The sequence below is a fragment of the Xyrauchen texanus genome, chromosome 1 (assembly GCF_025860055.1).
Source record: "Xyrauchen texanus isolate HMW12.3.18 chromosome 1, RBS_HiC_50CHRs, whole genome shotgun sequence".
Classification (NCBI taxonomy): Eukaryota; Metazoa; Chordata; class Actinopteri; order Cypriniformes; family Catostomidae; genus Xyrauchen; species Xyrauchen texanus.
The window spans coordinates 36,169,510-36,188,860 of record NC_068276.1 but is presented as its reverse complement, the minus strand read 5'-3'; the positions used below and the strand labels follow the sequence as shown (position 1 = coordinate 36,188,860).

The 19,351-nt window shown below is 40.6% G+C and overlaps 1 protein-coding gene across 1 annotated transcript in view; it reads right to left on the bottom strand.

Moving 5' to 3' along the window:
• LOC127622236 (cyclic AMP-responsive element-binding protein 3-like protein 1) overlaps positions 1-19,351 on the bottom strand; it is a 47,107-nt gene that overhangs the window by 6,111 nt on the left and 21,645 nt on the right. Inside the window, exons 3-8 of the mRNA XM_052096306.1 lie at positions 18,534-18,709; positions 12,545-12,629; positions 9,125-9,324; positions 8,714-8,863; positions 7,882-7,940; positions 7,215-7,283 (exon numbers count right to left, since the gene is read on the bottom strand). Of these exons, the coding sequence (XP_051952266.1) occupies positions 7,215-7,283; positions 7,882-7,940; positions 8,714-8,863; positions 9,125-9,324; positions 12,545-12,629; positions 18,534-18,709 (739 nt within the window). The remainder of the gene's footprint in view (positions 1-7,214; positions 7,284-7,881; positions 7,941-8,713; positions 8,864-9,124; positions 9,325-12,544; positions 12,630-18,533; positions 18,710-19,351) is intronic.

The following is a 19,351-nucleotide window of genomic DNA, read 5'->3' as shown; positions in this document are numbered from 1 at the left end:
TGTTTGTTGTCACAACGATCAAGAAAAATTGACCATGGGTCATTCGAAACATCAAACCTCCAGGGAACCACCTGTTGTAAAATCAAAGAAACCCAGAACAGAGAAGAGTCGACAAGCAAAAAGGGAAAGTCCGTAATAAAACCTGAATCAATATCGGCTTTTCAGAGGTGGCGACAACTCCAAAATCTGAAAGGATTTAAAAGCGACCCAAAGATGGCTTTTTTCTTACTCAACAGGTAAGATATTTTATTGATATGGTTTGTGTGTAGTTGTGTAATCACACACACACTCATGTCTGTGTGTGTGAAATACAATAATTTTACTGTAATCGTTGCAGAAATATTCACTTGCTAGCACACGTGTGTATTTTTCTTTATAACAGTAATCATTTATATAATTAAATCCTTTAGTCCTAGGCTTGCCAAGGACATGTGAGTCTTGAAATGATGTTGACCACTGGTTGGTAACAATGACAATCTATAAATGAGTTGCTATTGTGGTCTATTTGTCCAGACTATCCTGCAGTTATAAAAACTTTACAACGTTTGACCTTATCAGACTAGCAATCATTATAGCTAATGTTAACGAACGTTGCCCAACTTTTGTAACATAATTTATTTCAAAATATCAATGTTTCCAATAAGTCAAAACGACAGCATAAGATATGGCACTTATCTGCTCAGATGACATGTTTTCAGATATCTGTCTTTTCCATTCTTTCTTTATTTATATGTTCATTCACTCTGATAAGATGTCCTGTATCCATGTGTACCGGTGCCTCGGACCATTCATCGGTGCAGAGGAGAAGAGCAAAAGCTCAACTTACGTCATTACCAAAACAATGTTCTTCCACAAGACACGTAGCGGTTTTATTTTTTAACCACTAGAGGGAAAAATGTTACATAGTGTAGCTTAAAAGAACAATTTTTTGCTGCATTTCAGAGTAAACGTACTACTCACACTACAGCATGCCGTAGAATTAGGGTTGCCACCCATCCCATAAAATACAGGATCGTCCCGTTTTTAAAAATTAAATGATGTGTTCCATTTCTAATCAATATGGGACATTTAATTTGTCCTGTGTTTAAACTAGTCAGATGGCATTACATAATTTATTTTCCAGATCGCTAATTTAACGTTGATATAAGTAGGAACGTTTGCCTACTATGGGTAAGGGACCATCTGAAAAGTCCAATAAGATGTACAAAATTACACAAACCAAAATGTACTGTCTACATAAATAAGATAAAGAAGATAAACAATCGAAAAAAAATTAAATAAATATATTTTGTATAAGCTGGGATAGGCTCCAGCCCCCCGCGACCCTGTACACAGGATAAGCGGTTGACGATGGATGGATGGATGGATATTTTGTATATATAAAAGATTTATTTTTTACTTCAAAAGTTCTCATTTAAGCATATATGAAAGGATATAAATGTTTTATTATTAATAACTCTTAACTGCTACAGCTGTTATTTTACAACTTCAAAAGTGGCAACCCTACGTACAATAATGCAGAAGTGTATGGATTGGGATGCACCTCCAGGTGTGTTGGTGAGAAACAAATAAATATTTAAGTCCTTTTTTACTATAAATGGCCACTTTCACGTCCACATTCTTCTTCTTTATTTTTGCATATTGCCACTTACTGGTTGGTGTTGGTTAAAGGTGGAGATTTGTATAAAAAAAAGGACTTAAATATTGATTTGTTTCTTACCCACAATTCACATTCACTTGTACTGAATGGACAAACAGAGCTGAGATTTTCTTAAATCTCAGCTGAGATCTTCATTTGTGTTCTGCAGAAGAAAGAAAGTCATAGACATCTAGGATGACATGAGGGTAAATTAATGTTTTTTTGGGTGAACTATACCTTTAAGTGTTTTACCCAAAGGCACAATGGTGATACGTCATGGATCAACCCTTACAGGGTTTAATCATGCAACCTTTTGTTTATCCACCCAGAGCTTTAACCATTAGGCCACACAAGCCCAAAAGAAACATGTATATCAATTCTCACAGACATGCAGTATCACACAATTACTGAGTGTTGTGGACTAGACTAGATATACAAGGATGCTCTCAGCAGTAGATTGCTCCTACTGTCCTACTGAACTAGGGGTAATCATCTCACTTTGATTATGTAACCAGTGGTTTTCTCCAGATTAATATACAACCCACCCACCACACAACACACAAACTTCCCCCAGCTGTCTCTTTGAATTCTCCTAGCTGACTCTAAGAGTTCCATGCTAACAAGAATCAGCAGAAAGCCAACACACACACACACACACGCACGCACACACACACACACACACACACACACACACAATCCTGTAATGAGGGGCAGGCAGGCACCATACTGTGTGGTACTTAAAAGTGTGTTGTTAATGAGGGGCCTGAGTCAATCCTTTATAAAACTTAGATTACATTACTGTACACTTATACACACATACTGAGACTCCCCTGTCTCTCTCTTGCTCACACACTCACATAGAGCACTGATGGCAGTTGTATTGCTGCAAAATGTACAATAGCCCCAAATTATAGAGAAACAGAAAGAAAAAGGGACCCTTTTGAAAAGACTAGCATTATGGTCACAAGGATATGTTACAGAACACTTTGGATACTAGTGTCTCACCAGGCTTTTTAACTAGCTTAAAGGAAAGTTCTGGGTTCAATACAAGTTAAGCTTAATCAAAAGCATTTGTGGAATACTGTTGATTGCCACAAAAAAGTATTTCGGCTCATCCCTTATTTATTAAACAAAAAAGAAAATTGCAGTTACAAGAAGGCACTTACCATGGAAGTGAAAGGGGCCGGTCCATAAACATTAACATAGACACAATGTAGAGCCACAAGGCAAAATATGATTTGTATTAGTAAATAATCAAGTTTTTCAATATTACAACATTGTTGTCATGATGCCGTAATGCCGATAAATGCCTGATTTGATCACACTAAAGCCATGTTAACGTGGTATAATGTTCACGTCTTGTGACTCTTCTTTTGAAATGGACTGACCCCATTCACTCCCATTGTAAGTGCCTTACATTAACCATAATTTTTGTTGTTCACTGTTTTGTTTTTATAAAAAAGCTAAGTTTGTTGTAATCAATATTATGCCAATTATTGAGAAAATTATAACGCCTGTAACGGTAATCTGCTCATTCATATACAGAGGAACCACTGCTATATTCAGAGCAGTCTGCAGTAAGGGTTTACAGTTAACCCACCAGAAAAGAGCTGACTTTGATAACACCCAGTCCCCCACAGCGTACTCTCTTTCTCTCTCTAGGAACAGACAGCACCCTGTTGACAGTGCCTATGTTCTAACTAGGCCACCCAGGAGTGAATGAGAAGGTGCTGCACTATATGATTGGAAGGGGAGATAGACCTGTGAGCATCTGGACTGACTTAGCAACACCTGCTGACTACGAGGAGGCTGCTGCATACACTTACTGCAAACCGTTACAATTATATTTTAAATCCCTCTATAAAATGTTCACTGTTATCAAACACACTGTTCTATGGACTGGTGCCTTGTCGTGGCGGAACAGCTTGTGAGTCTCAATGACCCTGAGAGCTATGCTGGCGGGGGCCTTTTGTACCCCTGGTAGCTTCAAGCAAGCCAGACAGGTCAAAGGCGAGAGACCAGACGAAATCCAGTCCACCCTGCCAGCCCGGCAGCAGGGGCTGGTATGCTGAGTATCAGATCATGCCTGCTGTCACAGCACCTGAGTTGGTCTATCTCAGCCGCCCGGTGAGCAGAAGAGCACTTCGCCAATGGTCACGGGGCAATAGACCTAGTTAGCTGGTCACTGCGGGGCAACTCATAACTACACCAACCGTCACACATTTCTGTTCCGTTGGAATTTGTAGCATTGAGTCCAGAGGTGGAAGGTTGACCTGGGCGAGCATCCTTTCACTTAAAATTTTGCCCGGGCGCTCTCTACTATGAGCATCTCATCTCTCCATTATGACGTCTAATATTCAGCCTCCACGACTGGCAACTCGGGAGCACTCTGTCCTTAAGAGTGCTGTCGTTGCTCGGCAAGGTTCGGCGTGTACGGCAGGCGCGACCTGGTCGTCATCCTGCAACTGTCGCATATACCTCCATCGCATGCTGGAATGTGCGATCGCTTGGCGTTAGTTCTGACATGGACTGCGTCTCACCTCGTAAATCAGCCCTGATTGATGCAGAACTACTCCGACTTAACATCTCCATCGCTGCTCTGAGTGAAACTTGGCTGACCGGTGTTGGTTCTGTCCAGGAAAAAAACTACACTTTATTCTGGAACGGATACCCAGATGGTGACAGACCAATGCACGGAGTTGGCTTTGCAATTCAAAACAAGCTACTGTCCTCAGTGGAAAAACCTGTCCCCATCTCCTCACATCTTTCCTCACTGCGCTTGCACACAAACTGTGGCCCAGTTACAATCATAGCCACTTACGCCCCTACGCTGACTTCCGAACTAGATGTAAAGGAATCATTTTACAGTCAACTGAGCTCCATTATTCAGAAGACCTCCTCAACTGAACGTCTGATTATCCTTGGTGACTTTAATGCCAGAGTGGGTGCTAACTCCAGTGCATGGCCTGATATTCTGGGAAGCCATGGATATGGCAACATGAATGACAACGGTCAGCGCTTACTGGAACTCTGCAGCACCCACAAACTCTGTGTCCCCTCTTCATTCTTTCGGGGCTCAAGTTCCTCTAAAGTCACCTGGCGTCATCCACGTTCTAAGCGCTGGCACCAACTTGACCATGTACTGGTGAAGCGTGAGCATTTGAAGGAAGTAACACACTGACGATCACTGCACTCAGCAGATTGTGACACTGATCATGCCCTTCTACGTTGTAAATTAAGGATGGTCCCAAGCAAGTTTCATTACGCAAGGCCCAAGCCTACTCCTCGTCTGGATATTTCTGCAACCTATGTTCCTGCGTCGCAGTATGCGTTCCAGGAACTACTTGCTTCCAGCTTTGACTCTTCACCTCCTCATGAAGATATCACGGCTGCCTGGCAGCACTTCCACTCTGTTACCACAAAGGCTGCATTTTCCATCTTTGGAAAGCGATCCAGATCACAGCCTGACTGGTTCAAAACCCATGCCAGCCTGCTCCTACCTGCAATTGATTCAGCAAGACTGTCCTATCTGCAGCATAACACTCGCTCAAATAGGGCAGCATTGAAGCAGGCATGCCGCAATGTACAAAGGGTCACTCGCACAGCCATGCAGGCTTACTGGAGCACATTGTGTGAACGTATTGAGTTAGCGTCCATTGGAAACATCCGAGGTGTCTTTGAAGGTCTGAAAGAATCCTTGGGCCCAGTCCCTAAAAAATCCTCTCCACTCCGTTCCCTATCAGCCGAACTTCTGACCGATGTGGAATCTCAATTGGCGAGATGGGCAGAGCACTACAGCCTTCTCTATGCTCAGCCTGTCACAGCCAATACATTGGCAATAACTGCTGCTATTCCTGAGCTCCCCCCTATGTCTGATCTGGATGCAGACATTACCATCGAGGAAGTCAAATCTGCAATTAAGGCACTAAAAAATAATAAGTCTCCTGGAGCTGACGGCCTCCCCCCTGAGGCTTATAAGGCAGGCGGTGATGTTCTTGCATCTGTCCTACATCATCTGGTTGTGATGTGTTGGAACAGTGGATATCTCCCAGATGTCCTTAGAGATGCCAGCATCATCTCCATCTATAAAAACAAGGGGGGCCGTGCAGACTGTAACAACTTCAGAGGAATATCTCTGCTCAGTCTTGCTGGCAAGATATTTGCTCGCACTATTCTACCACGTCTACAAATCCTTGCTCACCGTATCCATCCTGAAAGCCAGTGTGGGTTTCGTACTGGCCGCTCCATAGCAGACATGGTTTTCTGTGTCCGTCAACTACAGGAAAAGTGTATAGAACAGCATAAACCTCTGTTCTTGGTGTTTGTAGACTTGACCAAGGCCTTTGATTACGTTAGTCGATCTGGACTTTTCCTCATTTTACAAAGACTTGGCTGCCCTCCAAAGTTACTGAAGGTGATCATTGAGTTTCATGAGGGCATGAAGGCAACTGTACAGTCTGAAGGCACTCGCTCTGATGAGTTCCAGATAAGGTGTGGGGTAAAGCAGGGATGTGTCCTTGCTCCTACCCTCTTCGGAATTTTCTTCTCTGCACTACTACGTCATGCCTTCCCTGGTGACTCGGGTATTCTTCTACATACCCGTAGCTCAGGAAAACTTTTCAATCTGGCCAGACTGCGGGCGAAGACTAAAGTGCGCCATGTTCTGGTACGTGAGCTGCTTTATGCTGATGATGCTGCCTTTGTTGCCCACTCAGAGGCAGATCTACAACTACTCTGCTCATCTTTTGCTGCTGCATGTCTAGAGTTTGGTTTGCAGATTAGTCTTAAAAAGACTAATTCTTGCCCAACCTGCAACCCTAAACCCTACAGTATACATTAACAACACATGTCTATCTGTGGTAGACAAATTCACCTACCTGGGTTCCACCGTATCAAACAACAATAACCTTGACGCAGAGCTTGACATGCGCATTGGGAAGGCATCATCAACGTTTGGAAAACTGAGCAAGCGTGTCTGGCACAACAAGAACCTCTCATTGCTCCTCAAAGTTCGTGTGTACCATGCATGTGTATTGAGCACCTTACTATATGCAAGTGAGACATGGACAACATACAGGAGGCACGAACATGGCCTCAACGCCTTCCATTTTCGCTGCCTTCATTCCATACTGGGTGTATGCTGGAAGGATCATGTGCCAAACTCTGTCATACTTGAGAGAACTGGTTCCAGTGACCTGTACACCATCCTCCGTGAACGCCACCTCCGCTGGACTGGGCATATATATCGAATTAATGACTTTCGCCTTCCAAAAATCTTGCTTTATGGCGAGCTGGCAAATGCCCCCCGCACACATGGTCGCCCCCATCTACGTTTTAAAGACGTCATTAAGAGGGATCTTCAGGCTTTCTCCATCAACCTGGACAATTGGGAGGCACTTGCAAATGACAGAACCAAATGGCGCACAGCAATTAACAACGGCCGCAGGGACTCTCAGGAGGCCTACAAGTCATTTCTGGAAGAGAGACGCTCAAAACGGGAAGCAGTTTGTCATACTCGACATGAACGGCCATAGTAGTAGTAGTATTAAACACATGCACACATATGGTATCTCACCTGTTGGCATTCTCGAGTGTCTCCACCTTTTTCCACAGTTCATTGTTCTCCGAAGTATAGTTCTCCACTCTGCAGACGAGAGACAGAGAGTATTATGCTACAATACTGTCACAAAGACAGACTGAAACAAATAAGATTTTTTTGTTAACTATATGACCCTTGAGCTCAGATCTTAAATCATCAAATTAAATGCATATGCCTTCATTTTCAATAATGACAGCACAAAACATTACAGTAAGCAGTGGCAAAAGTGTGCATGTGTGTCCAGTGTAAATTCAGTCTCTCTGGCTCATTAGCCAAAACCTGTGAGCCTAACAGCAGCACAGAGGGAAAATGACTCACACACACATACATATATATATACTCACACACCAATGAGTCCATGGACTTCAGCCATAGGCCACATTCACACAACAAAACCCATTAAACAGCATGAAGGATACAGAGTATTTTGCAGGAAGATTGCATAAAGGATTAAAGGATTAAATATCAAATGGAAAAATTGAGAATGATGAGAGACAGACAGACAGAAAACAGAAAGGCAAATGGAAGCTAGACAAACACTGGAAGAAAGAGAGAAGAAAAGAGAAAAGATGAGAATGACAGAGAAAGCCAGAGAGGGAGAGGAGTGGAAGAGGTAGAGAGCAAATTAATAGAGAGGAATTACTTTTTCTCCAAACACTCCACATATTCCTTCTTCTTCCTGCGGCTCTCCTGTGCTGAGATCTATGAAAAAAATGTAAATGAGTCCATGAGAGGATTGAGAATATGAAGGAATTGATTTAACATTAAAGGAATACCCAAAATGTTTTAAGTCTGCCATAATTTACCCTCATGTCATTTCCTTTTGCAGCACACAAAAGGAAAAATGTAATGCATATCCCGTCCGTCTACTCAATAAATTGGGAGTTGATAGTGTTTATGTGAGAACTTGCATTGATTAGCGCTACAAATACAATGCAAGTTCATGAATGTGCAAGAGACATCAAGATTTTCACAGAAAAATTACATACATTGTGTTGTTTTTCATCAAAACCTACTGTGGCAGGGCGGAGGGCGGGGCTGGGTCGTGATCGTACACACCCGGTCCCGTATTAGGCTAATCAAGCCTCCCAAGAGGGATAAAGGTCGACTGCAGAGGATCGTGCGGGAGAGAGAGAGATCATTTACGGACATGTCCGTCATGTGTGTGTGTTTGTCTTTTGTTTAAGTTTTATATTAAACTATTATTTATATTGACAAGCCGGTTCTCGCTTCCTCCTTTCCATTGATCACTTTACACCTACCATATGCCTTCAGCCTACTATTCTGATTTGTCTGGGTGTCACTATCAACTGCCACTGTATTTAGAATAAGGACTGTGTTATTCATAACATATTTTCTTTTTGTGTTCTGCAGAAGAAAGAAAGTCATATGGCTTTGGAACAACATGAGAGTGAACAACGGCAGAATTTTCAGGTTGTGCTATTCCTTTAATACTGTGTTGTCATGGGCAATACCTTATTTTTTATTTTCCGACGCACTCGTTTGAGGGCTTTCTCCTCAGTTTTGGTGAGGGGTAGTTTGTTGGGGACGGGATATCCCTCAGCGATCAAAGTTCTCTTCTCTTCCTCTGTCAGCATCAAAGGGCCTGATGTTCCCTGCAGCTTCTGCATAAAAACACAACTCAGCATTTTCCCTCTGTATACATCAATGAGTATATGATTGCATGTTTTTATAGGCTTTTGTAGTCTATTACAATATTTCCATTTGTATTACATACAGAATAATAAGCATATGTAAATGCATGGATATTTTAGGCTTTTGTATTCTGCATTGCAATATATCCATTATATTATACATAATGAGCATGCTACATCCCATATACAAATGACTGATATGTCATGTATAATGTATTGTGTGTGGCTCACATGTGGGGCGGTCAGGAGAGGGGATGAGGAGATTGCTGCGGAGGTGCGGGCCTGTAGCCGGGCAGGGCTGGAGGGAGGCAGTGAATGTGGGCTCTGCAGGCGTGCAGGGCTTAATGGTGGCAGCGAATGTGGGCTCTGGGATCCATCGCTGTCACTGCCATGGCTACTGGGGGGAGTGGGCGGCAACCGCAAGTGCTCATCTGTTGGGTGATAGAGAAATAATCTTGAAGCACCTACATCACCTGTGATACCTGTTCACCTCTACTTAATGATTAGCTTTGATTCCATACAGCACAATTTCCACAGATATGCCTGCTTGAGTATATGGTATGTCAGACTAATATATAGTATACACAGACATATATCAACTTGCCAAAACAGTCAGTGTTAAAATGGCCAATGCATCTTTGAGCAATGCCAAGACAAAGTGAGTATCAGAGAAGTTCCTGAGTGAGAGAAAGTGACACACTCTTCTGTTTTTTATCCATTCACCTGTCATCAGGAAAGACCAATAAAGCCTAATCCTTTGGGTCAGGTTTTGGACATTAAACAAACACATGCACAAAGCTGCTAAGCCTGGTGGGTGTTGGATTGGATCATGTGTTTGGTCTGGCCAGGCCCCAACATACACACAACAATGCTTTAATTCTGTTTTTTTTTTTTTTTTCTTACTGGATGAGCAGGATGAGAGGATGTCAAACTGCAAAACAGAGAGCGCACACACCAGGCATGCAGGTGTTACAGCTGGCTTGCCATTAGCAGATGTATTTTTATCCAAAGTGAAGTACAGTAAACAGAGGGGACAGTCACTCTTGAGCAACTTGGGGTTAAGTGCCTTTCATGGTGGCCCAATGTTGATTGAGAAAGACTTTGATCTGAATGATTCTCCAGTTCTTTTGTTACCCCAACTTGAACCTGCAACCTTAGTGTTATGAGCCCAGATTACAGAAATGTGTCTAGCACCACCAGCATTACACATAATGAAATGATTGTGTCATAATGACATTAATACTATCAAAATGTGTGTCAGCAATACTGGATTCAGTTAGAGTATCGGCTTTAGACCTGACTTTATCACAACCACCCTGTTACATAACATGACCAAACGCTCATGTGAACACAAAAATACCCAAGCATATGATCAGAACCTCAAACACACACACATTCAGAAGTGCACACAAAAAGTAGTACAAGCATAACTTGCAATCATTACACAAAATATCTATTTATACTTGATCTAACACTTGCAATGACTTTTGTTGGTGTAACTAGTTGTATTCAGATTAATTCATGTTACCGTACATAATATTTCTGAATATTTCAAAAAAAAATAAAACGATTTTTTGAAAAATATCTCAGCTCTGTAGGTCCATACAAGTCAAGTGAATGGTGGCCAGAAATCAGAAAGTCCAAAAATGACATAAAGGAGGCATAAAAGTAATCCATATGATCCCAGTGGTTAAATCCATGTCTTCTGAAGTTATATGATAAGTTTGAGTGAGAAACAGATCAATATTTAACTATCAATCTCCACCTTTAACCAGCCTGACCAGTAGGTGGCTGAATGTGAAAGTGAAAGTCACTACCACAACATAATGTGGAAGTGAAAGTGAAAGAGTAGATTTACAGAAAAAAGGACTTAAATAGTTATCTGTTTCTCACCCACACCTCTCACATCATATTGCTTCAGAAGATATAGATTTAACCACTGGATTACTTTTATACTGCCGTTTGGGATTTCAAAGTTCTGGTCACCATTCACTTGCAATGTGATCTGAAATATTCTTTTAAAAATCTTTGTTTATGTTCTGCAGAAGAAAGAATGTCATACACGTCTGGGATGGCATGAGAGTAAAAGATAAGAACGTTTTCATTTTTGGGTGAACTATTCCTTTAAGAATAACATTTTGACTCCAGAAACATTCTTGTCATGTCAGAATAATCTAAAAACAGCAACTCGTAAAAATAATAAAATAATTCTACTGGGATATTTAAAGAATTCTGATAAAAATGGCGACTGTTGGAAATCATTATCATCATTAGGCCTTTCAGAATGGAATAAAGTTGAGATCTGAGAGATTGGCAAATGCATGCAAAAGTTAAATAAAGAAACACTCACACTCCAAGTCTCATTTCCTCTAGAAAAGGAACACATCATTACAGTATTTATAACCCTGAACTGAAGTGAACTTAGAGCAGGGGAGCAGGACAAAAGAGAGCTAATTTGCTTAGTTTTGCCATCTTTAAACAGGGATGAAAGAATTGCATTGGCCATTAAGGAGACTTAATGCAATAAATGTGGAATGCTTTGGCCTGTTGTGTCTCATACACAGTTGATATGATGCTGTACTGTGTTTGATTGAACTGCTGTTAAATTGTATTCATGTGTGGCAGGGCGGAGGGCGGGGCCGGGTCGTGATCGTACACACCCGGTCCCGTATTAGGCCAATCAAGCCTCCCGAGAGGGATAAAGGTCGACTGCAGAGGATCGTGCGGGAGAGAGAGATAGTTTACGGACATGTCCGTCATATGTGTGTGTTTGTCTTTTGTTTCAGTTTATTATTAAAATATTATTTACATTGTCAAGCCGGTTCTCGCCTCCTCCTTTCCATTGATCTCTTTACATCATGGTATATTTGTGTCCCAGTGAGCCAATAGCTCATCATATCTCAGACAAACTGCTTTTATTTTTATTCTGTATACAAATTGATGACTGTGTTAGTGACCCTCCTACTGGATAAATCAATTCACACCACTGGAACAGGTATTAGAGTGGCACAGGTGAGAGTTTAGACTGAAAGGAATGTTCCAGGTTTAATACAAGTTAAGCTTTTTCAACAGCATTTGTGGCACAATATTTATTAACACAAAACATAATTTCGTCTCATCACTCCTTTCCTTAAAACAAAAACACAAATCTGGGTTCCAGTGAGGCACTTACAATGGAAGTGAATAGGGCCCAGTCTGTAAATGTTAAAATACAGACTGTTTCAAAAGTATAGCCACAAGAAACAATATGTTTTAACATGATTTTAGTGTGATAAAATCACTTACTAAACTTTTCTGTGTATAGTATAGTTATATCCAATTTTACAACTTCGTTGCCATGACGACGTAACTTTAAACCCTGCAATCCCAGTAATTTAGTAGACTGCCACAGAAACGACGATTTAAGCAACTTATCAGCTCAAATTATACACAAAATGTTATGTTAGTGCATTTTTTTAATTATAAGCTTCACATGACATTTCTGCCTTTAAACCCTACAAAAATTGGCCACATTCACTTCCATTGAAAGTGCCTCTCAGGGACGAGCCTAAATTACTTTTGTGGTAACCAGATTTATGCCACAAATGCTGTTGATTGAGCTTAACTTGTATTGAACCCATAATATTCCTTGAAGAGAGATTCCACACCTACCTGCAGGAACACTTAGGAACTGGTTCACCTCTATGGGCTCTGCTTTAATGGCAGGAACAGAGTTTGAGCAAAGGCCTTTGGAGCCCTAAAACAACAAAAACAAACAAACACCAAAACAACCATTAACATAAACCACACAACAGATGCTTATACACCAAAGAATATTTAAAAGAAGCATCCTGTCTGTGTCAACTGTGCAGCCTGGAGGAATATGCAGCACAGAGACAATATTTATTTTTATCTAAGGGTCTTTGATAATATTTGGCTGCTTTGCTCCTTAGTATTTGATGGTACTGAACTGTTTTAGGGTACTAGAATAAATGTGCTCCATGCTGGATGTCTGAGACAGTAAACACAGCTGAAGGCAGACTCAAACTGTTTACACTGACAGAGCAAAGGCTGCCCGCCTTCTAACCACACGCAGTCTGGCCAGCAACCAACAATCATGCACAAAGAGAGGTGACATGGGCCTCAGATCAGTGGAACTGCTGTACTTCACTTATTCAGAGTATTGGATGATATTCCCAGTTAATTTGAGCTGGTAAAGGCCTTCACACTACCATCTGAATAATGCATATACAGTGCCCTCCACTAATATTGGCACCCTTGGTAAATATGACCAAAAAATATATTCTTTTAGTGTTTATCCTTTTGATCATTCATTCAAAATATTCACAAAAATCTAACCTTTAATAGAAGGGAAATAAATGAAAGAAGGGAAAAATCTAATAATTAAAGATTTTATTTTCTCCAAAACACATTTGCCACAATTATTGGCACCCCTAGAAAGAGTAAAATATATCTGAAGTATATTCCGCTTCATATTTTACATGTTTTAGTGCACCTGGGTGACTAGGAACATGAAATTGTTCAGCCATAACTTCCTGTTTCACAAGGGTATTAAGTATGTCACTTAGTCATCCATCACAATGGGACCAAAGAATAAAGTTCTGATGTGCAGCAAAAGGATGTTGAGCTTCACAAAATTGGAAGTGGCTATATGAAAAAAGCTAAATCATTGAAAAAGCAATTTCCACCATCAGGGCAATAATTAAGAAGTTCCAATCAAATGTTAAGAATCGGCCTGGAAGAGGATGTGTGTCTATATTGTCTCCACGCATGGTGAGAAGGATGGTTCAGCTGGCCAAACATTCTCAAAAGATCACAGCTGGAGAATTTCAGAAATTAGTCTTGGGTCAGAAAGTCTCCAAAACTACAATAAGACATCACCTACACTCACCTAAAGGATTATTAGGAACACCTGTTCAATTTGTCATGAATGCAATTATCTAATCAACCAATCACATGGCAGTTGCTTCAATGCATTTAGGGGTGTGGTCCTGGTCAAGACAATCTCCTGAACTCCAAACTGAATGTCAGAATGGGAAAGAAAGGTGATTTAAGCAATTTTGAGCGTGGCATGGTTGTTGGTGCCAGACGGGCCGGTCTGAGTATTTCACAATCTGCTCAGTTACTGGGATTTTCACGCACAACCATTTCTAGGGTTTATAAAGAATGGTGTGAAAAGGAAAAACATCCAGTATCGCGGCAGTCCTGTGGGCTGAAAATGCCTTGTTGATGCTAGAGGTCAGAGGAGAATGGGCCGACTGATTCAAGCTGATAGAAGAGCAACTTTGACTGAAATAACCACTCGTTACAACCGAGGTATGCAGCAAAGCATTTGTGAAGCCACAACACGCACAACCTTGAGGCGGATGGGCTACAACAGCAGAAGACCCCACCGGGTACCACTCATCTCCACTACAAATAGGAAAAAGAGGCTACAATTTGCAAGAGCTCACCAAAATTGGACAGTTGAAGACTAGAAAAATGTTGCCTGGTCTGATGAGTATCGATTTCTGTTGAGACATTCAGATGGTAGAGTCAGAATTTGGCGTAAACAGAATGAGAACATGGATCCATCATGCCTTGTTACCACTGTGCAGGCTTGGTGGTGGTGGTGTAATGGTGTGGGGGATGTTTTCTTGGCACACTTTAGGCCCCTTAGTGCCAATTGGGCATCGTTTAAATGCCACGGCCTACCTGAGCATTGTTTCTGACCATGTCCATCCCTTTATGGCCACCATGTACCCATCCTCTGATGGCTACTTCCAGCAGGATAATGCACCATGTCACAAAGCTCGAATCATTTCAAATTGGTTTCTTGAACATGACAATGAATTCACTGTACTAAAATGGACCCACAGTCACCAGATCTCAACCCAATAGAGCATCTTTGGGATGTGGTGGAACGGGAGCTTCGTGCCCTGGATGTGCATCCCACAAATCTTCATCAACTGCAAGATGCTATCTTATCAATATGGGGCAACATTTCTAAAGAATGCTTTCAGTACCTTGTTGAATCAATGCCACGTAGAATTAAGGCAGTTCTGAAGGCGAAAGGGGGTCAAACACAGTATTAGTATTGTGGTCCTAATAATCCTTTAGGTGAGTGTATATCACCACATGTCATTTGGGAGGGCTTCAAGAAAAAGGCCTTTGCTCTCATCCAACAACAAACTCAAGCATCTTCAGCTTAACAGACACTCCAGAACTTTAAATGGGAACAGGTTCTATGGTCAGATGAACAAAAAAGAGCTATTTGGCAGCAAACACCAGAGATGGGTTTGGCGCACACAGAAAGGTAGCCATATGGAAAAATACCCCCATGCCTATGGTTAAATCTGGTGATGGATCTTTAATGATCTGGGGCGGTTTTTCTGCCAGAGGTCCTGGACATCTTGTTCAGATACATGGCATCATGGACTCTATCAAATACCAACTGATACTAAATCAAAACCTGACTGCTTCTGCCAGAAAGCTTAAAATGGGCTGTGGTTGGATATTCCAGCAGGACAATGATCCAAAACACACATCAAAATCAACACAAAAATAATTCACTGACCACAAAATCAAGGTTCTCCCATGGCCATCCCAGTCCCCTGACCTGAACCCCATAGATAATATGGTGAACTGAAGAGGAGAGACCACCAGCATGGACCTCTGAATTTGAAGGATCTGGAGAGATTCAGTATGGAGGAATGGTCTCAGATCACTTGCCATATGTTCTCCAACCTCATTAGATATTATAGGAGAAGACTAAGAGCTGTTATCTTGGCAAAGGGAGGTTGCACAAAGTATTGAATAAAAGTGTGCCACACATATATTTGACAAATATATATATGTATTTTTTAAACTTGTTTTGTGTTTTGCAATTGTTTGACATCCATTAGATGATCGATTTTTGTGAATATATTTTGAATGAAAGATCAAAAGTATAAACAATAAATGCATATTTTTGGTTTACATTCTTCTTTGCTTATATTTACCAAGTGTGGAGTGGTGGTGGCATAGTGGCTAAAGCACAGGGCTGTTAATCAGAAGGTTGCTGGTTCGATCCCCACAGCCACCACCATTGTGTCCTTGAGCAAGGCACTTAACTCCAGGTTGCTCCGGGGATTGTCCCTGTAATAAGTGCACTGTAAGTTGCTTTGGATAAAAGCGTCTGCCAAATGCATAAATGTAAATGTGTGCCAATATTAGTGGAGTGCACTGTATATATGGTAGCACTAAACAATATTATACAACAGTTAGGTCTGGCCTTTCCATTCTAAAAGAGCTGATATTTAGTATAACAGCATTGGGATGCTTTTCTATTTGTTCTACTTCACTTGTCTTTGATGCCACCAGCTGTCAGTCTGTGCATTACTTGAAGACATGCAACAATTGATCTTGCTTTAGTTTTGTCTGGAACTATTTTCATTAGCAGAGCAAAACTAGACAAAATAACTTTATCAGTACTCTTATTTATATGATATTGCTTAAGTAGAGGTGCACCACTGGCTGGAAGGTTGTTGGTGCATAGTGTTGTTACTTACAATGCTGTAAGATTATGACACTTAACTCTGACTTATCCAGCATTGCTGTATAATTAATGTTTCCCTATGACTGTATGTGTGTGTGCTCTGATTGACTATTACAATAAGAAACAGATCCATAAAAATAGAATCTTTCCAAAGTGCATATGCAAACATCTTTCAAATAAAACTAATAAAATGTATGTTCCACCCCTGTTAGTCAAGCTTCATTAAATCTGAACTATAACTAAATCAGGTCATACACTATCGTAGTTGGAATATGAAGTTGGACTCTTAACTGTCTGGCAGTCAGACTGGCTCTTTCAAGGTTCCAAGGTGGCCTCAAGAGGTTCCAAAGCATTGCTTGACACTTATGTAATACAAGCAGATCATAAATTATAGTTATTATGGTGCGTCGGTTCATAATGGTATGTTACGGTATATATGGTTTGTGTTTATCTGAAGAGCATTGCGCTTCCTGTGGCCTGCACTGCCGGCTGCACTGACAGTCCGGCAGATCCCAGTGGGACTTCAGAACAGCTTTACGCCATGTGTGTCTTGCTGCTCTTGATAAATAAAGAACATGATCTTATTTAACCCAATCAATTCTGAATATTATTTAATCTAGCCTGTATTAAGTTATTCTTGACAGAGCCTTGTCATTCATTTTGAGTACAGAACCTTTAAATGCTCATTATGTGTTTGCTTATTTTGATGACAGGTATCTTCAAAGAGCAAACAGCTGCCGCTGACCTGCTCTCTGAAGAGGGCAGAGCTTATGGGAGCTGGCGGAAAGTCTGGCCTGTGTTAGTGTGAAGTCAGAGAGAGAAGAGCAATTCCATGGCTCTGATGCTCAAAGTGAATTTGCTGCCAGATCCAAGAAATCTCAGCAGCCACACACAACTAATCCACTCTCAACTCAACACTGACACTGCTGGAGCTGATCCCCATACTTCAATGAGTTCAACTCTGCACACACACTCGCATCCTGAACATGCTCACTGGGCAGAGATGTTGAGCAAGCTGCCAGCTGAGAAAAATAGCACAGGATGCATTGGTGTGCATGTGTGTGTGTTTCATTGTCCTACTAATACAATGGTCCCTTTGGTCCACAGTGTGTGCAAGGTTCATAGTCATAAGCTCAGTTTCACGTACATTTGTTGATATTAAGACAAAAACAGCTATCTTGTTGAGATAGCATTTCCATAATGTAAGCACTGAAGCAAGATTTCCCTGGTTGTTTTAAAAACAAAGCTTTCAGGGTTTCCATGCTTTATGACCATTTATTTTCATGGCTTTTTCAGAACTTTTCCAGTTGTTTGTGATTACAATGTAAGTATTTAAAAACATATTTTACAATGATTGCAGGGGCAGATCTTTCATTTTAAAGAACAAATCCACTGATTTAACAGATTAAAACAATTATATTTACATCTGAAGTGTGCATTGCTGTAGCTGCATTACAAGCATAATCAAAAGGAATACAAAATAATCACTGTTTTCAGACAGATTCCAGAAAACTCCTCCATCTACCATTGGTTGTATGTACAGATACTGAATTCCCACCCCAATCTCACATCATTGGTCGAGCCAATATTGTGGTGTCAGGCTGGAAAGGCCATTTTGATTTAATAGTGCCACAGAGACAGTTACACTTTTAGGTGAAATCAACATAGAAATAGCTTTTTTGAAGTTGACTTTACATATTAATCTGGGACATGAAAACATTTTTAACTTTAAAAAAAATATATCAGCTTTCTTATTAGTGAATAAATGTCTTCTAAATAAAAAATTAAAAACGTTCTGAGATTTCTAACGCTGGCTTTAGCACATGTTTTACACAAACATTCACAAGGAGCATTATTCAAATGATGAGCATAACAAAAAACATTTACTGTATATTCACTACAGAAATTCCAGTGACTTTCTCCTGACTTTACATAATTTTATTCAGTTTCATGACATTTCCAGCCTTGGAAATCACAATTTTAAAATGTCTGATATTTTCCATGAAGCTTAAGCTTTTCCTATGAAACATCTGAACGATCCATATCATTAGTAGTGAGGACCACCAAGTATCAAACAGTTGATCAACAGAGAAAGTGTGCTGTGCTGATGTAATCTGCTCTCACCTTCTCTCCTGTGTGATTCCTCTGTGGTGGGGGTGCAAGAGTAAGGGGCTGTGAGCAGGTGCTGGTGTTAACCTGAGTGGGTGCTTTATCAGGGCAGTTCTCAGACATCAGACTTGGCTCCTGTTTCACTAGAATGGCTGTGAGATTCTGACTGAACGACCACATCCCCTCCAAGTCTGTGGAGAAAATAATCATATTAAACCAACAGCAAACTTGCATTGGTACTTGGTACAATACAGCTACAAATAATCCTAGACCTTGTTTTTCTAACCTATTTTCGCAATGACTTTGAAAACTGGTACCTAGGTCATTTTTAGTTCCCCTCATGTTCACGCAGATGTTCTATCAGAAAATCACAGCTGTAGTTAATCACTTTATTAACATGGATATGTTTCACTAATATTTAGCAACCAGAAAGTGTCAACATTTTTGACAGTAAATCTTTTAATTTATCATTTAGACCTAACAAACTTATTTTTATAAAATATTGTACAAGAAAAATGGGCTTGTGCTCTCTTGCTGCAGAATAAAATCCAACTTTTTTTGTTATAAATTGCAATAGTATGATACATTTTTATGTGTGGCTCAATAGTTTGGCATTCATTTTTGGGGCCACTGAACCTTTATTAAATTACAGCAATGCTTTAACTTCAGGAAGTGAGATTTGTAACGATAATAACAGCTAAATTCTCCCAAAATGCACATTACAAAATTTGGCAGAGTTAGCATATACTGTAAATGAATGAATAGGTAAGTGAATGAATTATATAGTTTAATTAATGGGACATTATGGGACATTTATAGTATATTGTAATGGA